This window comes from Catharus ustulatus, chromosome Z, assembly GCF_009819885.2.
Source record: "Catharus ustulatus isolate bCatUst1 chromosome Z, bCatUst1.pri.v2, whole genome shotgun sequence".
Taxonomy (NCBI): Eukaryota; Metazoa; Chordata; class Aves; order Passeriformes; family Turdidae; genus Catharus; species Catharus ustulatus.
This window is the reverse complement of record NC_046262.2, coordinates 28123627-28150605: the sequence shown is the minus strand read 5'-3', so window position 1 is coordinate 28150605 and position 26979 is coordinate 28123627. Positions and strand designations below refer to the sequence as shown.

At 42.5% G+C, this 26979-nt stretch overlaps 2 protein-coding genes across 5 annotated transcripts; one reads left to right on the top strand and one right to left on the bottom strand.

The window, feature by feature from the left end:
- The first annotated feature begins 874 nt into the window (after nucleotides 1–874).
- On the top strand, nucleotides 875–13367 carry AK3 (adenylate kinase 3). Of its 2 annotated transcripts, XM_033085568.2 has the most exons (6): nucleotides 1617–1705; nucleotides 3864–3914; nucleotides 5807–5926; nucleotides 8780–8952; nucleotides 11564–11682; nucleotides 13021–13367. In XM_033085568.2, exons 3-6 carry the CDS (start codon nucleotides 5866–5868, stop codon nucleotides 13142–13144), a joined length of 477 nt encoding a protein of 158 aa, XP_032941459.1. In that variant the 5' UTR covers nucleotides 1617–1705; nucleotides 3864–3914; nucleotides 5807–5865; the 3' UTR covers nucleotides 13145–13367. The 2 variants fall into 2 exon arrangements, with proteins under 2 accessions (XP_032941457.1, XP_032941459.1); XM_033085566.2 differs by lacking the exon at nucleotides 3864–3914 and having other exon boundaries at nucleotides 875–1705.
- On the bottom strand, nucleotides 1756–26615 carry CDC37L1 (cell division cycle 37 like 1). Of its 3 annotated transcripts, none has more exons than XM_033085564.2 (7): nucleotides 26466–26615; nucleotides 24897–25178; nucleotides 22026–22116; nucleotides 19978–20093; nucleotides 19486–19608; nucleotides 18413–18568; nucleotides 1756–2246 (listed from the first exon to the last, which is right to left on the bottom strand). In XM_033085564.2, the coding sequence occupies exons 1-7, from the start codon at nucleotides 26568–26570 to the stop codon at nucleotides 2145–2147; spliced, it is 975 nt and encodes a 324-aa protein (XP_032941455.1). In that variant the 5' UTR covers nucleotides 26571–26615; the 3' UTR covers nucleotides 1756–2144. The 3 variants fall into 3 exon arrangements, with proteins under 3 accessions (XP_032941455.1, XP_032941456.1, XP_032941454.1); XM_033085565.2 differs by lacking the exon at nucleotides 1756–2246 and adding an exon at nucleotides 16772–17441 and having other exon boundaries at nucleotides 26472–26614; XM_033085563.2 differs by lacking the exon at nucleotides 1756–2246 and adding an exon at nucleotides 16772–17441 and having other exon boundaries at nucleotides 26466–26613.
- Nucleotides 26616–26979: the final 364 nt, after the last annotated feature.

Here is a 26979-nt window from a genome sequence, read left to right as displayed (position 1 = left end):
CTTCTGACATTTAAATGGCTTTTGTTGCCTAATTTTGTTTAAGACTGTGGTGCTTTGGCAGACTGAGGTGTTGCCTTGGCAACAATGCTTGAAGCCCTGAATGTTTCACTCTTTCTTTCCTGGTACAATCTGAAATAGAGGTATTACTAGATTAATTTATGAATGTTCACATTTCTCAATGTAGTGAGACTTATGTTCATAGTAAGCTCTGTGAGCTAAGCCAGTGCCTTAATTGTTAAGGCAATTAATTTTGTTGACTGGGGAGTTTTGGGGCTATATTCCCATTTCCTTACAGTTCCAAAGTACCAAATATCCATTTGATTATTTTCTTGGGGCTTTACTTGTTTCAGTGTTAAACTGTTGAAATGAAACGGTGTTTTAAAACAGGAAGCTGAACTCCATTGATGTTTTTACTCAAGCTCTGTTCTCTGCTCACTTTTTCACTGTGCCCTTTCTGGTACAGTGGTTGAGATCCATCAGCATCTCCAGAACCTTTAGGAGGAAGGCTCACTTCTGCTGTGGACATGACTGTGAACACTCAGAAAATGGGACAATCTAATGTTTTGGCCGAAACATTGTGGTTTCTGCTGTGGCTGAGAATCGCCAAATTGTATCTGTGGGAAAGGACATCTTGGAATGACAAGATTTCCTAGAGTTTGGAAGAGCGCTGCTCAGAACAAAGACAACCTGCAGCTGTTCATATTCAAGTATCATAAAGAAAACTCAGGCACAGCTCATTTAAAACGCAGCTGCCTGCTGCTAGACAGCGGGAGCTTATTTGTGAGAGACCAGCAAGAGCAGGGCTGCTGCATGGGGGTGAATGAGTACAGCCAAGTCAGCCACAGCCCCAGGGCACCTGGGCGGGGCAGTGGCAGCAATGGGACGTGTAAGCAGCCAAGCGCTCATCAGGTGACAGCCAGGTAAGAAGCCAAGTCCCAGCTCAGTTTGGGAAATCCTCGTGATAGTTCGGGGAAGTGGTGGAATCACCATTTCTGGGGATATTTAAAAGGTGGACTTGTGTCAGTTTGGGACATGGGTTACGGACGGACTGGCAAAGCTGGATTTGTTGTTGGGCTCGGGGACCTTAAAAAGGAAAAGAACTTAGGGTCTTTTCCAAACCGAACGACTGACTCTGTGACTGAGAGGACTGCTGGGTTGGGGGACCAGCCCATTTAGAGCACTGACAGTGACTGGCTGGCTGAGGGGCTCACGGCTTAGGGAGCAGCCAAAATGTGCCTCCTGGGCACAGGGGTGCAGGGAAGCTGGTCAGCCCCGGTTTGAACGCTGATGCCTAAATGCGGTCGGATGCGATGTTCTAAGATGCAATTTGCTGTAGTTAGCCTTTCATTATCGTCTGTCATTTATCCCTCCCTCCCCCCGTGCACTTACGTCAAGGACCTTTCCTTCCTGCCCCTGATTGACAGCCGGAGGAGCTGCCGCTGCTATTCCTTGGGAGGCCGGTCCCGGGCTGCCCGGCGGGGCGAGGCGGCGCTCCCGGGAAGGCGGCGCTGCTGCCGTGGCACGGGCGCCGGGAGCACCGGGAGCGGCAGGAGCAGCATGGTGGTGCCGCCGCTGCTGCGGGCCGTCATCATGGGGCCGCCAGGCTCCGGGAAAGGCACCGTCTCCGCTCGGATTATCAAGCACTTCGGCGTGAAGCACCTCTCCAGCGGCGACCTGCTGAGGGACAATATGCAGAAGAGGACAGGTGGGATTGGGACGGGGGTAGGGGGTGTGCGCGGCGGCGGCGGTGCCTCTTCCTGTGTCCGTCCCACGGGAGCGGTCCCCACGCGGCCATGGGAGCTCCCCCGTGACACAGCCCCGCTCCGGGAAAGGGACACGCTCACAGCTCACATTCCTGCCCGCGCTCCGGGAAAGGGACACGCTCACAGCTCACATTCCTGCCCCCGCCCCGCTCCTTCTGTGCCGCGGTGTGCTGCTCCCCAGTCCCAGCTCTGCGTGCCTCCACCGAGGCAGAGGTTGGCTGACTTCACACAGCTCTTCTGGAGGCCAGCGGCCGCTGAAGTGGCCTCACATCCGCAGCCGGGGTCCTCCTTACCCTGTCACTCACCAGCCTCTTCATCAACTATCAAGTTCATCTATTGGGGCTATCTGGGGTTATCATGTTTTCCTTGTTTTGTTACACCTCATTGTTTTCTCATCTTCGGTGCTTTTTGTGAGCACACAGTGGTTTTTGTACGTCTTTGTAATAGCTCTGGTAGTTTCTCGGTTTCTTCAGATGGAAGCATCTTAAAAGAGAAAAATATTGTCATCATTTAACAGGCGGGCCAAGAGTGGGGGGTTTGAGCAATCAGACGTTTTTGGATTTTCATTTGATGGCTGGAAGTAGAGGTACCTGGAATTGTTAATAGCTATTCCAAAATTAGGCCTAGTTGGTAGGCATAACATAGCAGTGCTTTCAAAAAAAACCATGGGCGAAATTTTCGAACCACCTACCTTTTAAAATTATTATTGTCTCATGAATTCATATAATGTTTCAGCATGGTCTGTGTTCACATACAGTGATGCTTATACTAGGTAAAGATATGAATTATTCTTGCTGTGTAGTCCTAGCTTGACCTCTGGCCTCAGCTGAGATACCACAATCCCTCTCTAGTGGATTTTTGCAATGATGGAAGGTTCCCTCCTGACTTCCACATCTGCTTCTTTATATAGTGGGCTGAAAAACCTTTTAAGAACCATCTCAGGCTGCAAGTGATGAAGTGAGAGTATTATTTTCAGCAATTATTTTTCAAGCTGTAAAGTATTACATTCACTTGTGAGTACCACTGTAGTAATATGCCTAGGTAACTGGCAGTCTTAGTTTTGAAATACTCATGAGGATGTTTGAAGGTGAAGCTGTTGTGATGAGATTTCCACATCCTCACAAAAATTCTGTTTACTCAGTAAGGATAGTGAGTTCAGTACAGTGACTGACTTAACTATAGTTGATATTGTAGAAATTGTAAGTTAAGAATTTGCTAGGCACACACCTGCATAGACATACCTGATCATACTCATGCCATTTCTGTTTGGTTGCACAATCATAAGCTTTTATTTACAGAAGGTCACAAAACCATTCTGTTATAAACTTTCAGTGTAAGACCTGGTGGGTAGTCATTCCAAAAAAACTAAGGCAATGTTTTTTTACCAAGTGTTTCGAGGTTTACAATGTTTACTAAATATTTTGGGTTTTGTGCAAGGCCACAGAGCACCAAAGTCATGCTGAAGGTTGTGTGAGAAGAGGGAATTGCAAGTGGAGGTAACATACTGCTTAAATTAAGGCTGGGAGCCTGAAGTGATGGAGAGAGAAGTGGTTAAGCAAAGGTGGGTTGGACAAATGAAAGACTGTGAAGGAGAGCAAACATGTGAAATGGAAGTTTAGCAGACACATTAAAATCCATAATATGTGGAAGTCAGTCAACAGTTTAAGAGGTGAAGTTTGCTCTGAATTAGCTGCAGCAGAGTTTACCAGAATCTGCTACAGACTTACTCATTCACTAGTAAACCCAGGTGAAACTCTACTGCAATTCACAGAAAGTCAGTCACTAGTAGCAGAAATGGTTCCCAGAGAGTTGAGATGAAATCCGAGCTAGCAGAACTAGGTAGCATACCGAAAACAGGAGAACAACTAAGAGGTGACTCAGAGAGCCTTGACAAATTCAGTCAGTGGGATTTAATTATAGTAGTGGTGTCCTGCAATTTCCAGTTCCTTGGGAAATGACACTAAGATGAGCAGTTAAAACCCTGAAAAATTAGACATACTTAACAGTAGTTATATGGTGCAAATTTTGCATTTGCTGTCTTGTGAAAATGGACATTGTTGAAAAGTCCTGCTGAAGATGAGTGTCCTTATCATTCCACAGTTATTATCATGTTCTTCTGGACAGTGGAGAGTCTGTGACCACCTCTCTAAGGTAATTATTGTCTGATTATGGCTAGAGCTTGGTTGCTGTAATGTACTTAGAACATGCCAATCCTTTGTAAAACCATGGAACATGGATACCTGCCATCACCTACAAAGGAAAGAAAGCTGTGTTACCTGTAATTCTGAAGATTGCCATGCCTGTAGTGGTTTTAAACCCAACCTGAAAAAACCCAGAACTAAGTAAAACCTACAAAACTATATGACTGTTTGGGTATAGTTGTGCCTATTTTTTTGTTCTGTAATAGTGATTTTTTAAGTGACCCGGGTTCTGTGGAGAGAGGGAAAGGGCAGCATTTTTCAAGCTCTATTAGTCTAATAATAGCTTGCTGTACTCTAAATCTTTCTGGGCCCAAACACTCATTAATCTTTCCAAAGTAAGTAAGAATTGTTACCTGTGAACCTTGCCTTGCACATATTTTTAGATCATTGTGGCTAGAGCAGTGCTGCAACATAAATCAGTAGCAAAGCCAAGCATCAGAACACATTAAATTATCTAGATGTGATTTATTCCTTCTCCCAACTACTTTTGCAGGGTACATGGTTCAAAGCACACTAGAATAATAAAAGAGGTATGAAGAAGGGAGGTAGGGAAAAGAAGAGACACTTTGTAAGCATGCAGACAGTCACCTTTCCAGTTTGTGATGTTCTGGAGGACTCAGGAACCACAGTCTGACTCTTTTCTGCATAGTGAGCGTGTTTTGAAGTCTGGCCAAGGTGCACAGTAACTATTTCTAAATGGTCTTTGTACTTTTCAAAGTCTGACTACAGATGTGAACAGGCAGTAAGGGGAAATTGCTCCTTTATTTTTTTTTAACTCATCATTAAAGCTACTATTTGCATTATTTGAGGGCATGTAGTGCTTTCAGTTGCCTCATGTGAAGAAGGGCCTCTCTCCTGTTGCACATTCCATGCACTGAGTGATTGCATTTGTCATTGCTTTCTGCTGAAAGTGGTTATACCTTGTGTGGGTCTGTCAGTCCATCCCATTTTCTCTTCTTTATTTTTCTGTAACTAGATCTTAACTGGCTGCAAGCCATGGCTCCTGCACATCCACAATAAAACCCATCTAGCTGCTATTCTGGGTTACTTAACATAATTGGGTAATTGTTTTATAGATGAAAGACACAGAAACTTTGTGCCTACAATACAACCTAGGCAACTGAATTTCTTCCTGGCTATACCCATGATTTGGGTGAACTATAGCATGCTACTGCCTGGCGTGTAGGAGCTTGGTGTGATAGCTGGAACTATGATTCATGGATGGAATTTTAGTGAGCCAGTGGGATAAATGACTGGTACTAAAGGTTAGTCAGTTCATGGGAAAGTACTAGTTTCTGTGTGGCCCCATAATTAATGTACAATATCTGTAAACATCCTCTTGCAACTCTAGTAGTCATAAAAATACATATCTGGCAAGCGTGTCCCACTGCAGACTGCTTTCTTAAATGCCAAAGGCATTTATGTTTGTAATAAAGCCTAAGTGTCAGTTAGTAACCAGCCACTAAGCTGACAAAATAACTTTCTTTTCAGGAAGTCTGGGGGCTGATATCTTAATAAACTTGTATCCTTTTTATTTCTTATTTTGAAGACCCTTGACTAATAGCCTCTCCTCATGTTAGTTCTTGGAACTTCGTATTTCAAATACAGTTTATTCAGAGGGTGTGAAGATAGAGGTGTGTTTAGCCCTACAGCTGCATCTAGTTAATCTGACACATATTTGCATGGTCAGATCCTAGTTGGTCATTCGGATTTTTTTTTCAATTTTGGCAAGTGTGCTGTCTGTCTGGTTAACAACTTTTCTGTGTCATCCCGATCAAAACAATTTTTTTTGCAGGCTTGCTGAAGGTCAGAGGTAATGTAATGCAACTTTTACTTTTGCAGAAGTGGGGATCCTTGCCAAGTCCTACATTGATCAAGGGCAGCTTATTCCAGATGACATCATGACACAACTAATGCTGAATGAGATAAAAGGTCTAGACCGGTACAACTGGCTATTGGATGGTAAGTGATCATGTTGGATATCACTATATATGGAGAGAAAAACTGCTCTAGAAAACTTGTGACTGCTTTGATCACTGGTTGCCAGTTTGTTGTGAAATTTTCAGCAGATAGTCTGCCCCAGTTTCTTCAGCTGACAACTGCTTTGGGTGTATCCTGCCTTCAGAACATTACAGGGATATTTAACTTATGTTAACTTATGTTAAAAAGAGTAGTTCAACACTCCAGAAAATGTCCAAAACTGGCAATTCTGATATTTTTTACGAAAATTCATATGGGATTTTCCTATTAAAATAGGCATTGATAAGTGTCTTTTCAAAAGTATTTTTTTACTAAAGTTCTTGGGGAATGAGAAACTTTTGAAGGATGGGGCTTTGGAATTATTTAAATAGTAAGGTAGGGATCTGATGCAGTAACAAGGTAAGTATGGAAAAGTACTGGAGCAGTGTGGAGTGTAATAAAAACCATTGCTCAATTGCCCTAAAAGGTCTCCTTCATTTGCTGTTTGGTTCTGTTCTCCAGAGTGAGCTGTTTTGCAGTTTTGCAGTGTAAGCTCATTGCTTCAGCACTCATACTAGAGAGAAAATGCATTTGCTGCTGTCTTCATGAACTGGACGGCTCTTGTTATTCCAGCCCATGGGAGTACAGTTGGATGCCCAGCACAAAAATAGTGTCTAGGCTGGATGCATGTTTTTTCAGACTCTAGTCACAACCTATCTCAGTAGATAAAACAAAAAAGTTACTGGTGTGGCTTTCTATTTAAAGGGAGCGAAAAATCCACAGTGGTCTCTGTCCATTAGTGCTTTATTATAGTTACATTTATACAGTTGCTCCTATGGACAGTGAAATGTTCTGGTGGCTTTAGTCACAGCTGGGTTCCTCCCTGAGATAAAGGCTTCATTCCCAAAGTGGACAGTACAATGAAACCTAAACAATAAAGCAAAGAATGGCAGATGTTGGGGTTTTTCCCTTTAGTTCTAGGTCCCATGCAGACACAGTTCCAGTCTTGTGGATCTGGATGTGTAGCAGTATAGTTGTGCCCATTGGCAGCTTTCAGCAGGAGAATTGTATTGAGACCATAAGAGAATAAATCTATTTTTGCTGCATGTTAATGTGCTCCTGCCTTTAAACTTTTGAAGCAGAAATTTTGTCTGCATCAGCATTTGTAATGAGACTGAGTGAATTACAATAGGGATCGCTCTGGCATAATGGACAGGAACAACATATTTCTGTTGAAGTATGTTAACCCAACTTTAGTTCGGTAACTGCAATGAAGAACAAACAGACAGGGTCAGTTATCTCAAAGCAGAGCTGCTGAACTGCTTGTATGCTTACTTAGCAAAACACCCATTTACTGCCTTACAATAGGTTGGTGGCTTCTAGAGTCATAGCAGATGTAGCAGTTCGAGTCATATGTGTCTGTGGGTTTAATCCATTTAGATTTATGTGCTGTATAATCTAGACTACTTTTCTCTGTGTTCTGGAATCTTCATAGTTTATTACATCTTGCAGATCTTTTTCTGTATAGAGAAAACACTATGTAGAAAATGCCAGTTCAATTTCAATGAAATGCTTATATAAAGGCACTTCAATTTGTTGAGGAATTTTCTCATTACTCAGTACCAAGCAAACTCATTTTCCAGCTGCATAACTTAGAAGCATGGTGGCTGCTAATAGTAAAAAAGAACAGCAGCTCTTGAACTGCGTTCAACGGCAGTGTTGAAGACCTGGCTCTTCTTCTGCTCTAAACATTTAGAAGCACTTCTATGAGATAATGTGAATATGTGAGAAATAGGATGAAGACAGCTCATGACTGTGATGCAAACCAGGTGCAAGAGACTTAATGTACAAGCAAGCACTTGGTCTGAGTTAATCAGCTCTGTCTTTTTCTAACATTTTTCCTCACTCATGCAATGGGCAGATAACCAACATTATGCATTTTGTACCTATCAGTACCTGCCTTTATGGAGAAGTTTATTTGTGCAGTAGGATGCAAATTACAAACTACTGAAGAACATGACACTATGCTACAGCTTTTTGAGGAGAGGAATTGTTCCAGTGAATATAGGATGCACTAGCATGTTCTACAGTAGCTTTGACCACTGAAGGTCTTGTCCTCAATTTTTCATTTCATATTCTTTGTGGAGACCTTTCTTGTTCTTCATTCCCACTGCATCCCTCCTAAGTTCCACTAGATTTATCTAATAGTTTAGGGCATAATGTAGGGAGCCATAGACTTAATGGGGCAAAATGCAGCATCTGTGAAGTGAAGAGACAGGTTCCTGATGAGCCTGAGTGTTCTTACAGTCATCGTATCTGAGGACAGTTTGATACACTAAAACTTCCATAACCCTTCTAAATCCTGGACTGCCTTTGGTAATATATTTGGCTTACTGCAACTGAATAAAACAGGTTTGTAATGGCCACCACCTTAAGCCAGACCTACACAGCTGTAAAAGTAAGAGATGTCACAAATGTTTCTAGGTTGTTCTGACTTCTGAGTGAAACTTTTCACTGGAGTTTTTATTACTCCAAATGTGTATACAGTGCTTTTATGCAGGCTAGTAGTATGTTGTACATGTGGATATGGGGTTTTTTGGAACTTATTTGTTGCACTGTTGGGAAGATGATTAGCTGAAATGAAGAAATGAAAGCTGGGAGCTATTTAAGAAGTTAAAATGCCATGACATGCTGAAAGATATTGGAAAATCTGATGTTTTTTCCATCTTTATAGAATATGACAATGCTTTTTGGTTTTTTTGCTGTGTAATAATTATTTTCTCTAATGATTCAATCCAGGTAATTTTTGCTGTAACTCTGCTTTTGGAATCTTATGAAGTTGTTTCCTCTAAAAAGGTTTCCCCAGAACAGTTGCTCAGGCAGAAGCCCTCGATAAAGAATGTCACATAGACACTGTGATTGACCTAGACGTGCCATTTGAGACCATAAAGTGTCGGCTTACAGCACGCTGGATCCACCCTGCCAGTGGTAGAGTCTACAATCTTGAATTCAGTCCTCCCAAAGTGCAGGTAAGCAATATGCATTTGGTGCTGGCACTAAATAACTGCTGCATTGCATTTGCTAGCTGCAGTAAAATATTGTTTGCATATGTTGTTTCAAAACACAGCAGCTCAGAAGAAAAAGGCTCATTTCATTTCTTGGGAGCACATAATCTTTCTGGTAACACTGTGCAGGTATGAGGGGATGTTAGTGACCTGGCAGAACCTCAAGCTGGTGGACAATTTGTCCCCTGCAGACTGGAACACCATGGTGTTTTGTAAGCTCTTGTTATAGCTGTTCACTGATCTGGAATGCTGTCTGCCTTGCACACTGGCACAGGATCTGGGCATGGCCTTAGCCTGTTTGCAGCCTGTACGGTCCAAAATGTACAGTAAATTCACGAATACAAGCCGCACTGAGTATAAGCCGCATCTCTGGGTGTTGGCAAATATTTCGTTTTTTGTCCATAAATAAGCCGCACCTGAATATAAGCCGCTCTGTCGTTCGCAGTGAGGACCCGCGTGCAACAAAGTTGCCAAATAGTAACAGAACCGCGGCAGGGCGGGATTTACTGGCTCAGCTAAGGCTGTGCAGGCTCAGCCCGCTAGGGGCTGCTGACGGGGCCAGGTAGCCCAGCCCGGCGCTGCCGCTCGGCGGGGCCACAGGGGGCCGGCTGCCGCTGCCACTGGGCTCGGTCACCCTGGCCCGGCGCTGCCCTGCGGTGGCAGGCAGGTACGGAGCCCCCCTCGCTCCCACGGCAGCGGCGGCGGGCGGGGACGGAGCTTCCCCGCGCCCGTGGTGGCGGCGGCGGGCGGGGACAGAGTTTCCCTGCTCCTGCCGCGGCGGCAGCGGGCCGGGACGGAGCCTGCCTGCTCCTGCCGTGGCGGGCGGGGACGGAGTTTCCCCGCTCCTGCTGCAGCGGCGGCAGGCCAGGACGGAGCCTGCCTGCTCCTGCCGCGGCGGGCGGGGGCAGGAGCCCCCCGCTTACCCCACGGGCTGCGGGGATGGCAGCACGTAACCCCTGCCTTCCCCCCAGGCTGCGGGGATGGCAGCACGGGGCCCCCCGTCTCTCCCCCGGGCTGCGGCAGAGGAAGGAAGGAAAGACCTCTCCCGCCTCTCTCCCTGCAGGCAGCCAGCTCCACCCGCGGCGCAACAAAGTAACGGTTTGTAACAATCGCGAAATGCCGGCTTTTACTAGCAAGTTGCTCGACTCGGCACCTTGGTTTCCACTTCTGGGGGTGGAAATGTCAGAAAATTATTCACATATTAGCCGCTCCTGTATATTGGCCGCATTTCCAGTTTGAGAGCAAAATCTAAGTCAAAATGGTGCGGCTTGTATTCGTGAAATCACTGTAGTTTTCTTTTCCTTCCTCCAGAGAAATCAAGCTTTATATATGGGAAATGCCAAACCACCAGTCAGAAGAATCCACTTAATGCTTTCCCTGTGTTTATATTTAACCAGGATGGGTATTTTCAAGGGAAGAGCTGCTGTACTGCAAAACTGGATGTAGAAACTTTTAAATCAGGGAAGCTTTACAACAGATTTAAGAACATGACTTGAGATATCCTAAAGGGAGCTTGAAGATAAAGACTGTACATTGTTACCTTAAATGTTTTTAAGAACAAGGATTTGCTTTAGTGCAACTCAGCCAAAACTGTATTTCATCCTTAACTCTAAATAACTTAGCTGTTGTGACATCACATTTCACGTTGGAAGCTCTAATAATTTACATCAGAAGTACAGCAGACCCTGTAGTTTTTGGATTTCAGTGTTGCAGGAAAAGAGGCCAGCTTGAAATACCAGGTAAGCACTGGAAGTGAGAATCTGAAAATATTGGCTTTGTTTTGTTTAAAACAAGGTGTTTAAAATCATGATTATTTTCAATGGCAGAAGAGCACAGGCAAGATGGAACAGAGAATTATCAGATTTATCAGAGTAGGCTTCAGCTGCCAGAGCTTTGCTGTTAGGAACTGCTTTACCTTTCATTAATTAGCCGACTTATCAACACAGTGGACTGCAATACTTAAAGTGAAAACATGGAATAGAGCTAAACAGGTGAAATACAGTTGTCTGTATTATCTTAGTAGACCTGCAAAACACTTACTTAGTAGGAACATTAGGTCCCTACTCTGTAGGGAAAGCTTCAGCTGACTCTTATGCCACTTTTTTGTACAGCTGTTGCTAAATGGTAACTCTTTCATTTTGCAACTTCAAATCAAAGGGCCATTAACTCCTTTGCACGTTTTAGTATTGTCAAATGAAGGTCCATTTGGTCTCGTTTCCTGTTTACAGGAATGTATTACCAACAATATTGTTTTCTCTTGTGCGTGAAGGTTTTGTCTTCATATTCCATTCTTCTTCCCCATATTCTATCAATGCTCCAGAGGGCAAATTAGTCAAGTTACTATGATCTTATATTCATTGGCAATACTGAGAAAATATTTTTAACTAACAGACTGTTTTACTGTAAAGTCAACAACTTATATTCCAGATAAGAACAGAGGCAGCTGCCTTTCTCTTTATAAGCGGAAATCTACACCCTGATTAAGTGGAAATTGATCATAATTTAAATAGCAAATCACACAAAGCATACTTAAAGAGAAGTGAGAACTCTGGTGTTTGCTTTTAACCATGATTAGGGCATTGATGATGTTACTGGCGAGCCGCTTGTTCAGCGCGACGATGACAAGCCCGAGACTGTCAGCAAGAGGCTGCAGGCTTATGATGCACAAACAAAACCTGTTCTAGAATATTATCGGTAAGTAGTAAAATCATTTTCCACATTCCAAAATCTTGTTGTGCATCAGCATAGCAAGGAACAGATCTCTCCAGTTACAGAATATATTCTACCACAACAGTGAGTGCAGTGTGAGTAGTTGTATGACTTCCACGAACTCACTAAGAAATCAACTCAGTAGAATTAGCATGGTTTTCCAGTGTTATACATGACTTTCTGGAACCTATGTGGTAAAATAGCCTGTTCACTGCAGCCAGCCACATTTAGGTTTATAAAGAATGCTATGCATTATTCAATGCATCATAGTACTGTTCTGAGCAAGAATAGCTCCGGTGGGTGAGGAAACAGAGACAGTTCCTTTTTTGGGGCAAGATTTTACAGTGTTTTGTTTTCTGGATGTATAAGTAGAAGCTCTTCTAACAAGTGCAAGGGGTTAAGAAGTGATACACAAATAGAAAAACTGTTAATGGGGATTTAAATGTGGCTGTTCTAAGAACAGGACTGTGATTGCACCCAGGTAGCAAGACTCTGGGAATAAGTAGCTAATTCACAACTGTCATTTGCATTGTGGAAACAAATAACTAGTTCTTTTAAGAGTCAATGTTTCTCTAAATGTAAAGCTGCAAATATCATACTGCTAATACATAGATATATAGGAGGTCACCATGTAGTGCTTTAGTCTAACATCGCCTAGACAAAGAAATCAGACTCTGACAACATCAATGATTGTCCTTTCTGTATTTCCATATTCACCACCCTTCATTGTATTCCAGCAGAAAACTAGAAGCTCCATGTTTGGTTAGGTTAGGTTAGGTTTTGAAGAAATTTATCTAGATTGACAATGATATTCCCAATTTTGTTAGATTTCTAAAGAGAAAATGCCTCAGAGCACCATAGTAAGACAGATACCTAAGTGTTCTTCCTGATAATAACATACTTGACAGATAAAACCAGCTCCTACAACTAATTCAGAATAACTTACTTGTGCCTGGTTATTTTGCTTGTCCTGATGCACATTCTTTTGTCCATGAGGTGCAACCAGTAATACCTGTCATCACAGTCATCTGGACAATGGCTGTACAGCACACGCTGTGTGACAACATTGCCACTTTACCCCGTTTGTGATTAAGTGCTCTGCAGACAGCCATCAGTTTTATGAACTGATGTGGTCAGTAGCTAACTGTTTGAAGAACAGGGAAATGAATGTACAGCTTGCATTTCCAATGCTACAGCTGTTCTTGGTGTTACCTCACATGCATATTTTCCCACTCCTGCCAAGGTAATCTTCAAATGAGGTGGAGATATTGGAACAATTAAACAATTTGACATCTGTAATGCTTTCTTGTTTTTCTTCCTTAGGAAAAAAGGGTTATTGAAATCCTTTTCTGGAACAGAAACCAATAAGATCTGGCCACATATCTATGCTTTCCTTCGAACCAAGTTGCCAGATGTGAGCCAGAAAGATGCTGCCAACCCCAGGTGAAAATAAGTCAAACTTCTGCGCATCTGTCATAGCTCACTCCCAATTACATAAGATTCCACAATCAAGGATTTGTCCAAGTGGTCTACCACACTCATCAATAATTAAAGTCCAATGTTGTCCTTAATTTACATTATGGTAAAGTTTTGTTGCCTGTGGTTATCACTTTAATGCTGTATTTTTTTATATTAAATATACCTAATTTTTAAAATACAGTAATTGTCTTAACAAAAGCAGGTACTCTTTTGTCTCTTATTTGGAAAATACGTTTGCAATATTGATTGGTGAAGAATTTCAGAATACAGCTTAATTAGAAAGCGCATTGACCGATTTATTCAGTCAGTAAATGAAGCAATGGCAAGGACACGAAAGCACATTTCTTGAACACGTGCCTAACTGGAGCTAGGCAGAAGCTGTGAAGAACAATGACCACTGGTCTGCATAAAGCCATTTCAGACCAGAGCTGGTGTTTATGGAAAGTGATCTTATGGAAAGCTTCTTGTTTGCTTGCACAGATGTGACTTGGTTTTGCTCACCATAAATTACACTTAGTTCCAGGGCAAATTATCTAAGCAAGTATTACGTTTATATTTCTGCCCTCAGAGTAACTATTTTGCAGGCATGGGAAATGGAGTTTCAATGATGTGTAACATTTGTAAAGCCTCTGTGTGACCCTGTAAGACTTTATCAGTAAAAAGATAGCAGATACTGAATAGATTAAGTGTAATTTGGTAAAGCTAGATGATCTTGACCACTGAATGTCAATGTCAATACAATCTTTGAAAACAAGTGCTCACTGATGCCAGTGACATGATTTCCAGTGATCAAAGTATTAACTTTGGCATATTACTGTAGCAATTTTTATTGTAGCAACTGGAATAATTTTCATTAGATTCTTATCTCTGACCAGCTCTTGTGTTTATTCCATAGATAACTGGAAATACAAACCTCCACAGTCTACACTTTAATTTAAAGAAAGCTTGCCAAGAAGGTTGACCACTTGTACTGTCCTCTTGAGGAAATGTCTACATATTACAGTGACAAACCCTGATTAGCTGCTTGGATTTTTACATTTTGACTTCAATACATAACAGTGAATTTTTTTTTTTTTTTGCCAGCACACATAAATTTCAGTGAGCCAGAAGGAGCAGGGGGAAGGAATCTCATTATTTGACACTTATTTCTGCACCATGCAGTTTTATCCCCTTAGAAACTAAGAAAATAACTTCTATGTGTAACAAACAGGTTGCTAGATCAATGGCTCTACTGCTAAGGGTAGCAGTTGCAAGTCACATTGCCCTTACTACCCTTGCATACAACATTCAGTTAAAAAACAACCTGAAGTTACTTGTTTTCCTTTAAGTTTCCTTTAATAATTAACTAATTATTAAGGAGGAGGCAGTGTTTACTTATCCTTTCCTGGAGTATCTGTCAAATTTAAGCAGATGCAGTAGAAACTTGTAGTTTTATATTGAATTTGCATGTTGGACAGAACTGCTCCTTGCTCTTTTATCTTCAGTCTGTTTGCAAAAGAAGGCTAGAGAGCAGAAGTCATATGGAAGGCAACTTCTATGTGCATCTGCTATTGCTATGGTACTAATACTCTGGGGTATATACTGCAGACTTAGACTTTTCCAAATCTTGGCTGTAGGCAAAACTGAGTATTACTGGATCCTATTTCACAGAATCATATATTCATTAAAGTTGGAAAAGACTTCCAAAATCATTGAGTTCAATCTCCAACTGTCCCCACCCTGCCAAATAACTTACAACATTAGGTGCCATGTCTAGTCATTTCTTAAACACTTCCAAGGATGGTGACTGCAATACCTCTATGGGCAGTCCCCTCCAATGCTTAACAACCCTTTCAGTGAAGAAAGTCCTCCTGATGTCCAGCCTGAACCTCCCCTGGCACAGCTTGAGGCCACTTCCTCTTGTCCTGTCACTTCTTAGTAGGGAGAAGAGGCCAAACCCCATCTGGCTACATCCACCTTTCAGGGAGTTGTACAGAGTGTGTTCCTAAGTCTCCTTTTCTCCAGGCTGAACACCACCAACCTCCCTCACCTGCTCCCCACAGAACTTGTCCTCCAGAGCCTTCACCAGCTTTATTGCCCTCTCTGGACATGCTCCAGCACTTCAAAGCCCTTCTTGCAGTAAGGGGCCCAGAAACAAACACAGGATTTGAGATGTGGCCTCACCAGTGCCAGGACAGGGGGACAATCCCTGCCCTGCTCCTGCTGACCACACTGCTGCTGGTACAGTCCAGGATGCCATTGGCCTTCTTGGCCACCTGGGCACTGCTGGCTCATGTTCAGCTGCTGTCAGCAGCACCCCCAGGTCCTTTTCCTGTGGGGAGCTTTGCAGCCACTCTGCCCCAGCCTGTGGTATTGCCTGGGGTTTTTCTGCCTGAACTAAAAACAGGAGGTAGGCTATAACTGAACTTTTGAAATCTATGTGTATTTCAGACCTTACATACAATCAGAACAATTCAGTAATGGATGGAGAGTGTGTACTGATACCATTACCTGAGGCACAAGCTGTCATTGCTAATCTTCCAATTGCAGTACACAATTTTATAGACAGACCTGCTGTAATAGCAGCAAGTTACAAAAGCACAGCAGACTTCTGGAGTGCAAGGTTCTGTGCAAGGCCTTGTCTAGAAAATGTATTTGGATTTCTAGCTTCTTAAACAAGAAGCTTTTCATGGTTTTCCACTTAATTTTGAGTTGACAATGTCATAAACCCACTTTGGTTGAATAGCATATGAAGTATAGTAATTTCACGACTATAAGGCACACCCTTTTGACTAAAATTTTGGTCCGAAACCGGAAATGCACTTTGTAGTCCGGTGCACCTTATATAATGTACAAAGTTGTGAAGTTTGCCAACCCGGAAGCGTGAGCCATGAGCCGAGCTGCGAGGGGGGGCGTGACCAGGCAGCCCCCGGTCAGCAGGAGCTGCACGGGGAGGGAGGGAGTGGGCAGTCCCATGCCGTCCCGCGCTGTGGGCAGTCTCTGAGCCGCCCTGAACCGCAGCAACCCCAAGGTGTGAGCTGCCCTGAGCCGTGGCAGCCCTGAGCCCCGCCTCACCAGCTGGGGGCAGGCGGGAGTGCCAGAGCCCACGCACGGGGAGGGCGCTTGGGGCTGCATTTAAAGGCTACACCAATCTGTGAAAAATGTTTGCAAATTGAGCACCTGCCAGTAAACTCCACTATAGTGGGATTCCATTACTACTTCATTACTTTGTTGCGTGCGGCACTTCGTTGCAAAAAAAAAAGGTGTGCCTTATATAATGTACAAAGTTGCGAAATTTGCCTACTCCCGGAGGTGCGCCTTATAATCCGGTGCGCCTCATAGTCATGAAATTACTGTACCTGTGAAACACAGCATGACACCTCACCCTATGACCTGTAACAAAGCTTTTTGTTTTAACTAAGGTCTTAGCCTAACCCTTGTACAACTTCTCTTCATCAACTACTTCCACCATAATAGGACTTGGTTTAGCCTGATGAACAAGAGAATATGACTCCCAGAAATCATACAACCCAGCATTAATTTGTAGACAAGTGTTACTTATGTCTTAGGATTAAACCAAAGTTATGTTTAATGAAAGTACAATATAACATTTATATCCCCTTAGTAGAGGTAGAAAGCCAGTGTTTTAATCTAATCCATTCAGATCAAAAATACTGATACCAGATACTGATTTATTGCTATTAGTGATAACCAAATTTGAGAGCTTATACTGTCAGCAAGGTAGCATGAATACAGTTGCAATCTCCAATATTCAGAGTAAAACATATCCACATCTGTAGTAAGACAATAGCAGATTCTACCAAGAATCTGCTGCTTCTTGTAAACATTGTATTTGTGCAGATGTTTAATTTCTAAAGTCATGAAAGGCAAGGTTAGTAGCAGAAAACACATCCAGTTTCACATTCGGCAATGTAAGAACCCTGCTCTTCAAGGACAACTAAAAACCTAGCAGCACATTTCAAACAATAGTACAAGTTTTTCTTAATTATCCACCCTTCAAAGTCCCTCCCCCCCAGTCAAACAAAAACAACAAAAATCTGACACGAAAAATAAAGTGCAGTACCCAGAAAAATAAGTGTCAAGAAAATAGCCATGTTTGTTTCTTTGGGGAAAAAAAAACCAAAGGGGAAATAAGAGAGTACTTGGCCTCAGTCTTAAAAGTACTATAATGTGTCCATCATTTTGGATTCTTCTTCATCTCTTTGTATCACAGAGTTGAAACTGCAGACATCTGTGTTTATGGAACCTTGCAGATCTCCTGTGTTCTGCAAGAGATGAAAAACTGACAGCTTAATGCTGTGTAATTGTATACATGGAGGGAAAAACAGAGTGAGAGAGAAAAAAGGAAGACTGTTTGCCTTGTCTATCTTATGATGAGACAGATTTACATTAGAAATGAAATAAGGCCTGAAAACATCCATCAGTATTACATCACTGTATCAAGAATTTTTAAAATTTTCTAGCATAGCCTGTATTTGGTCTTAATATTTCTAGCACCTAACTACACATTTACATAAAATTCAGCTGTTTGATCTACCTCTGAGAGGTACTTTAACCCAATTATTTTAAACAAGTACTTTCAATTGTGACTCCTTTCCTAATACGTAATTTTTGAAAATCTTTCCAGTTGTTTCTTCATTCCAGAATGTGGCCATAACTGGAACTGTAAAAAATACCACAGAATGCTCAGTTTCCTTTTATCACAAGGGGAGACTTTCCATAGGCTTGACATCTCTTGCCTAGAGAAGTTGTGGGATCCCTAGCAGTGTTCAGGGCCAGGCTGGATGGGGCTTGGGCAGTCTGGTGTATGAAAGGTGTCCCTGCCACAAGGCAGGGAGTTTGGAACCAGATAATCTTTAAGGTCTGCTCTAATTACACCATTCTATGATTCTGTGACTTACTTGACTGATCCCATGATTTTACATTGTGCGTCGTGATGACTGGGAATACAGTTCTAGGATCTGATCAGTTTTATGCAGTGTTTATTTTAGGCATGAAAATGTAAAGGCACTGAACAAACATATATGTTTTAACCTTATGCTGATGCTGTGTGAATTCCAGCAAGTAAAAAGAAAGCTCATATATGCCTTGTGTATTAATAACACTGTGTGATATACCCCAAGTACTACCACCAAGTCAAGAAATAATTCTCTTTATATCTTAAAAAGGTAAAGCTTCTCTAGGCAGGACCTAATCCTGCTTTAGTTCAATTAAATTTTAGAAATAATAAACCTACCTGTAAAAAAGATGTCCACTCTCCCACACAACCAGGACTGACACTGAGATCATGAAGTAACATAGTTTGAAAGCCATGTGATTGTGACCAGATTCTCACTCTTGTCTTGAATGCCTCAAGTTCATTTTTAAAGGCCTCAAAGTACCCTTCTCCTGTCTGCAAAAAGTAAAATGAAATGTTTGTTCTTCAGACAGATTTACTTTTGAATTGTAACCATACATAGTGCTGAAAAAAAAATCCATGCAGTAATGACATATTATACCTTTTGGGGAATAATAACTGTGAACGATTCAAAAATAATGTCAGTCAATTTAAAATTACATTTCAGATAGACTTCTTTTTAAGATAATCTGCAGCATTTATATGCTTAAGTAACATAACTGATTTATCTGAGAACATGTAAAACGAAATCTAACTTTAGCCTTTCATTTATTCCAACTCAGAAGCTATCCTTACAACAGGTGCTTGCTTAAGCCCTTTGATAAAAAGTAAAGCACAAACTACATTTTAACTACGCTCATTTAGGCAATAGTAAGATCCATTAGTCTTGAACAACTGAGCACAGTCTACAGCAAATCACAGTTTCAGTTTTTCCACCTTTTTCCTGCATGGCTATGGACTGCCCTGTTTCCATCATTAGAAAGGGACACTATTTATCTGCCCCACTGTAAAGCGCAGATGAAATGGAAAAGTTGTGACAATACATAACTACACTTTGAAAACATATAATTAGTCAAAAGTCAGATGAGTTTAACAGCAGTCTGTATTTGCTATTGTTGATTATTACTTGTCTGTAACACATCTGCTGTCCCCCTGCTGCATCTTGCTTTCCACCTGCAACAAGCAAAGTCCACTATTCATTTTCAGAATTATCATTTCTGGAATTGTAATGAAGTATTCTGTCCAGAAAATAATTGCTAGCAAAGCACTTTCCCACAAGCCTAAATCAGTCAACAAATTATTTAGCCTCCCGTGGTTAGGAAGAAACCCTCTCTAAAACACTGGTCTCCTGTACCATATCGTGAGTTTCTCACATTACCCAAGTAATAGTGTAAGAACTTGTTTTGGCTTACTTTGGCTTTTTGGAAAAAGAGACGAAAACATCCTCTTGGATCCACATTGCAGCTTCTGGCAATTTCTATAATAAACTGCATTACCACTGCTTGGTGTGCTACTTGCTCCATCAGAGCTCTTTTCTGAAAAAAAGAAAAAAGGAAAAGAAAAAGTTGAAGTTCTGGTTTAAAGAAGTTTCTTGTAATTATATTTCTAAAACTCAGCAGAATTATATTTCTAAAACTTAGCAGAATTATATTTCTAAAACTCAGCAGAATTTCCTTTTGCTCCAGTTACAAAGTGTTGGGAAAGATAAAACAGGAAAACTTTATAAATAAGACTGCAGAAGCAAGGGGACTCATAATTAGCTATAACTAGACAAAAAGGTGACAATGCACTATCAATAAAGTAGAGAGGGTTGGAAAAACAGTTAAGCAACTAATGAAGTTGGTCACTTTTTTACTGTGCAAATGGGAAAATGTGTGCTTCCAAAGATTTAAACATCTTCATACCTGTTCAGCTTCTAGATGAAAACACCACAACATGAGATACCTAGATGTTTCTTCACATACAAGGTATGGGTGATCAGACAAAAACCTTTGACTATCATCCCATCTGCTCAGCATGCCTAATAAAAGAAACACAGTTAAAATATTCTGAATGGATAAATGATTTAATACTTGTGTACATAACAACTTGGCAATTTATTAACCTCAGAATGACAGCATGCAGCTAAATTTGGGGGTTTTATTTATACATCTAACCAATGCCAAAAGAGCATTACCAGAAGGCATAAATAGACTTTGAAGATACTAAAAGTAGATTATAAATCATGCATTTCTAGTAATGCTGATAATTTATTTTTAATCAGTTCTCGTATGCTAACAAGGTGGTGTAGGTATCTATTAGTTACAGCACCAAATAACTTAAAAAAATTTATGGATAGAGATTACATTAAGTGATTCTAACCAACACAAATCCTCTAAATGTTTCCAAATAAAAATGCAAAGAACAGAACCTGTAATCTGTAAAAAATTCGAGTGCTTTTAACACATAGTTTGCTAGATTTTTAGAAAAATTCCAATTAATTATACAAACAGCTTGATCTCAAAAAACAAAGCCACACCAGTACTGGAAAGTTAATCAGAGTTTTGAATTGTGGTATCATGGCACTACCTTCAAGTACCAAGCTGAATTTAAAAATCAGAACTTAATACTCAGAGCACTTCTTAAAATTGTCCTTCAAGTATCTCTGACAGTCATTACTGGCAACACGTACCAGATGTACAGCTTCACCTGTCTATCAGCATATAATTATAACTGGATTAAAGAAAATTAAATGGCAATGACCTAAGGGAATCTTAATTCTAGCAAACAAATGCTGAAACAGAAAGCAACAGCTTTTGACTGTTTTTCAGTTATTCTATGTAAGTTCTTTACTGCTTTGAAGGCAGAGCAGGATCCAGAAGCAGGGCTCATGTGATATAGCAAAGTCCACACTGCCCCTTGGCAGCAGCTAGCATGGAATACGTGACTTCAGAAAGCATTAATGTACTGTGGGTTTCTACAATGGACTTATGTATCATAAATTAAAATATGGCTTTGAGCTCAGGAAGTATAAAAAAATTACCTTCTGTACTAAGGTTGCTTCTGTAACAGTCTAATTTGAATTTAGACAAAGAGTAATTTTGCCCAGCTCTCAGCAAGGAAGCCAAAAGATAGCCTCTTCTTTTTTTGCCTTCTGAAATGCACAGCGGGGGAGATGTTTTCTAATTCAAGTATCATTACACTGAACAGTTAAGGCACTTGAGAGAACCTGTGCCTATTACTGCTATTTGCATACTCTGACAGTGTTGTGCCTTAACTTGATACTTGAAAGGCTTGCTAAGGCTAACAGAGCTCAAAGCCCTTTCTCTAAGACAGCTTTAAGCCCCTCAGAAGCCAAAAAAAAAAAAAACCAAAAAAAAAAAACCCACAAAAAACCCCACCAACAAGTATTTAAGAACTGAATTTTGTCAATCTAATTGATTATTCTTGATTTTTCCAGAACTGCAAATATGGTTATACTATACTATAGCATGAAACTAGCCTGAATGGCAAGCACTTCAGAGAACCATAAAAATTTCAGATTACAAGATCAGCTTTGTGCTCAGTTGGGTTTAACAATTACAATAGAGCCAAAGTGACACCTAGTGGATAATTAAGTATACTCTTAAATACACAATTCTGACCACACACACTCTCAGTGTAGGTGTTAACAAACACGTCCATTTAACACCCTTAAAGGTTAACGGGTGACAGAAAAAACATTTGATTTCATTTCCTTTAAAAAAGGAGAAAGCCATGGATGATGACCCATGCACTTGTATATACGTGACTTATATTTCCAGGAGTGTCCCTGTCTTTTCCCACTGGTGTGGAATATCCTTTAATCCTGATAAAATAAAACTGAACAGACTGTCAGTTAGGTCTTCCATTTATTAGCATTCATTCTGTACAAGAAGGAGCAAACCAACACAAATTCTGTAGGAACCACAAGATGTAGGCAAAACAGACTCACCAAAGTGTCTAATCTTTTGTTCATGTTTTTGCATAAGTGGTTCAGACACAGCTTCATCTTCAAGTTCTTTTCTTTTTTGATTAATAAAGCTCTGAGGAAGAGAAAGATTGTATTCTCACAAAAACTCCACACATACTGTTTAGTGATATAAAGGAGTTATTATATTTTAATATGTTTCTATTTAAATGGCTATGTTCCAGTATCAGAGTCATATGGTATTTGAGAAGGGTTTTTTTTTTTTTTTTAAAGTGCATTACCTAGTAACAGAATTTCAAAGACTCCTTATAGTCTCTGAAAAATTTCTGCTTCCAGATAGGAACTTACTGATCTGTTAGTCATCAGAATCATGTGCATTGCAGCCTGGATCAGATGAATCAATGAAATCAGGAGACGTGACAGTGATGCCAAACTGATTTTTGCTTTTATATAGTCTTAATGTATATTTGTACCTCTGTAGCCTATTACTGTATAACTATATAGATTAGTATCTAGTATTTTACCTATTCAGTTAGCAAGAAAGACAAAACACTAGAACTCCTAGAAGCTCAGTCCTAATATTGGTTCTTCTGACACCAGGGACAACACTTCCATAAAGAACTATAGAGGAAGGGGGGCATCTGAAGAGAGTTGAACCTAGAGGGACAATTACCTCAACATCTGTGTTTCTAATCAGGCATTCCTGTAAATTATGCTAATTTGCTAAATTTATAAAACTGTAGTTCCTCTATGCCACATGTGCACCTTCAGGGCATTTTTCAGCATGTATTTTGGTGTGTTGTGCACCTGAAGCTGCACCTTCATGAAAAGTCGACTACAATTTATCACCTGACTGTGTCTGGCTTGTGACTTTAGGGCTCAGAAAAAGGCAATGATAGCTGCTGAAATTATATTGTGAAATCAAATATGAGATTCTACTATTTTAAAAAGTTCATATAAACACAGTACTTTCACAAGTATAAGGTGCACTTCTGGGTGTTGGCAAATTTCCAAACTTTGTCCTTGTATAAGGTCCACTGGACTATAAGGCGCACTCTTTTTTTTGCAGCGAGGATCCACATGCAACAAAGTAACAAATTAGTAATGGAATTGTGCGATCGCAGGGTTTACTGGCAGGCGCTCAATTTGCAAACATTTTTCACAGATTGACACAGCGTTTAAACGCAGCCCCAAGCGCCCTCCCTGTGTGCGGGCCCTGGCACTCCCGCCTGCTCCCGGCTGGCGAGGCGGGGCTCTCGTGGCTGGTGCAGTTCTCGCAGCTCGCACTTCCAGGCTGGCAAATTTCCCAACTTCGTCCATATATAAGGCGCACCGGATTATAAGGTGCACTTCTGGGTTTCGATCAACATTTTAGTCAAAAGGATGTGCCTTATAGTCGTGAAATTACTGTAATTTATATTACAGTAGACAGTACTAGAGGCAAACTAACAGTTTCATATTCTGGGTTGGATGGGACATTTAAAGACCACAGAGTTTCAATCCTCCCTGCCCAGGCCAGAACATCTTCTACTGGATTAGGCTGCTCCAAGACCAGTCCAATCTGATCTCTTTTGTTTCTAGGGATGGGGCGTCTACAACTTCCCTGGACAACCTGTTCCAGTGTCTTGACACACCAATAATAAAAAAAGTCTTCCTTATGTCCAATCTAATCCTACCATCTTTCAGTTTAAAGCCATTGTCTCTTGTCCTGTTACTACAGGTTGTGATAAAAAATGTTTCTTTCCATCTTTCTTAAAAGGCCCCTTTAAGTACTGGAAAGTCATAGGAAGGTAAATAAGGGCTCTCCGGAGCCTTCTCTTCAAGCTGAACAAGCCCAGTTCCCCCAGCCTCTCCTCACAGGAAAGGTGCTCCAGCCTTCTGATCATCTCTGTGGCATTCCTCTGGGGCATCTCCAACAGGAGTCCTTCTTATACAAGGGACCCCAAAACTAGGTGCATTACTTTGAGAGTGGGTCTCTGGAGAGCAGAGGGGCAGAATCCCCTCCCTGGCCCTGCTGCCCACACTGCTCTGGATGCAGCCCAGGACACGTTTGGCTTTCTGGGCTGGGAGTGCTCATGGCTGGGTCATGTCCAGCCTCTCACCCACCAGCACCTCCAAGCCCTTCTCAGCAGGGCTGCACAGGTATGTTCATCTCCAGCCTGTGCTGGTACCAGGGGCTGCCCTGACCCAGGTGCAGAAACTTGCACCTGGCCTTTTTAAAACACATTGGGTCCCATGGACCCAATTCTCCATCTTGTCCAGGTCCCTCTGGAAGGCTTCCTTCAGGTCTGATAACTGCACCACTCAGCTTGGTGTTACCTGCAAACTGAGAGTGCCCTCAATCACTCTGTTTAACTTTAATGAAGGTATTAAATACTACTGGTTCCAATACAGACCCCTGAAGGACACCACTGGCTCCTGACATCCATTGGGACTTTGAGCCATTAACCATTCCCTTTCCATGCCACCAACGAACCAAACATTTTCTCATTCACCTAACAGCCCACTCATCAAATCCATCTCTCCTCAGTTTAAGAGAGAAGGATGTTGTAGGAGACCACATCAAAGGCTTTAACAGGACTCCAGATAAATGACATCTGTAAAGCTTCCCCTGTCCACTGATGTCGTCATCTTGTCATAGGTGACTGAGGAGGCCACTGAATTGGTCCAGCAGGACCTGCCTTTGGTGCAGCTGTCCCAAACCACCTTCCTATCCTACATGTGCCTTTGCATAGCTTCTAGAAGGGTCTATTCCACAATTTTCCAAGGCACAAAGTTGAGGGACATAATGTGTTTTTGTGCTGTACAAGACATAGAAGTCACTCAGACTAGTAACAACTGGAATGAACAAAAGAGACTAGCACTTGTTTCTGTGCACAATGATGTAGGTCATACCTTATTAAAAACTTCTTTACTAACAGGATCTGTGTTCCATAAATTCTGCCGTTCCCTCTGGTTTAGTGCTTCTTCTTTTCTTCTCCACTCTTCCTCTCGCCATCTCAACTCGGCAGCTTCTGTCCTTGCTTGAGCAGATTCCTGATCGCAGGATTCTGAATTATGCAGTGCTAAACTACCAAATTTTTGCTGGGCTTCTGCTAGGTTCCATGTGCATTCTACAGAGTGCTTCACAAACTCTCTTTCTTTTTGGCAGGCTAATTCAATCCCTTGGCTGTATGTCTGTAAGGAAAATCAGACATGCTATTTATGGAGAGAAAATTGTTGGTTTGCAGTTTCTATAGAAGCAGACTGGCCTAAATCTCAAAGGCAATAATAATGCACCTGGAAGGCACCTTAAATATTCAGCATTATAACAGCAGAAGTGATGAGGCATGTCATGTACAGCTATGTCTTCTAGAAAGAGATTTCCAGTTCAAGCCACCCTAACTTTATTAAGTATATTTGCAAAATCATGATCATGTGCTGCTATCAGTAATAGTCTCCACACTGTAAAAATACTTTTGACACAGCTGAAATCCGTCTGGCTATCCTAGGGCTGGAACATTAGCAGCAACCAAATGTGAGAATACCCCGATTATACACTTCTGATAAGTAGTACTGGGTTTGTGATATCAGATGACAACAGTAAAGTAACTGCTGCTGCCTGTATTTCAGTACTAGTACATAAACGGATGGCCAATATTTTCTCTTGAACTGACACCAGAAGTGGTATTTAAGTATCAAGTGGCCAAGGCCGAGCACAAGCACATGCTCCTTTTGGTCAAATCTGTTGAGGTTGTCACCACTCATAGCTGGGAGAGAAAAGGGACATCTTAAGCAACCCCGTTTATATTACTTCCAGATGTGCACTCAGAATTCACACTCAGTAATCCAAGAAACTACCCTCCAGAGCATATGTGATGCTTTTTCCACCAAGAGAGAAGAAAAAATGCATCCATATGCATTAGTTCCTCAGCCTTCCATGCCACGTTATGGAAGCTGCAGTGCTGATAACCTCTGGCAGGGGCACACGAAGGACAATTCGTGAAACATTATCTGAAGGAAACTTTAATGCAAGTAAATCAAACTTACTGTCCCAACTTTGTTTGGGAATTACAACATTTTTTATTTCTGCACTAACAAGAAGAAAATTCCACCGTTGTAAAGTAACGTAATGGCAGCGGCTTGCGAGAACACACAGAATTTCTTGGAACGCGTTTATAAATCGCCGCCTCGCCCTCACCGACAGAGAAACACACCGCCTACCTCTGTGCTCCTTGGGCACAGGGACACTGGGATAACTCCAGCCCAGCTCCTTCCGCATCGCCTGCCCGCCGCGGAGCTGCTGCCCAGCGCGGCCGGCGCCAGACCCCACCTGTCCCCGCGGGCCCCACAGCCCCCGCACGGCCCCGTGCCGACACGCTGAGCCCGCTGCCGCCGCCCCTCCGCGGGCCGCGCCGCCGGCACCGACCCGCACCGCGCCGCCGGGCGCCGGACGCGATGCGAGGGGCCGGGGCACGGGCGTACCTGTACCTCCGGCAGGCGCTGGCGGAAGGCGGCAGCCTGTGCCCGCTCCTCGTCCACCTCCTCCGGGGCACCGCCGTCCCGGGAGCGCGGCGGCCACAGCGCCATGCCCGGTGCCGTCCCGGCGGCGCGACCCGTTTGCCGGAACTGGGGCAGCGACACTTCCGCCGATCGGAGCGCGGGCCGGAGCGCCCGCCCTCGGCGCGTCGGTAGGAGCGAGTGCCGGGCGCGCTTCCGGGGCGGTAATAAAGCAGCGGGGTGGGCGGGGGCGGACAGCGCCACGGCTCCGCCTCTGCTGCGGCTCCTCCCTGCCCCGGCCCCTGCCGCTGACCCTGCGCTTGCGTGTGTCCCTGTCCCTTCCCCTGTCACTATCCGTGTGCCTGGCTGTGTCTCTGCCGGTCTCCGTGTCCGTATAGCTGCCCCGGTCCCTGTCCTGTGCTGTCACCTGTCCCTATGCCTTTCCCTGCCTCTTCCGTGCCTCTGGAAGGCCGGTCACCTTCCAGCAGGCTGCCAAACT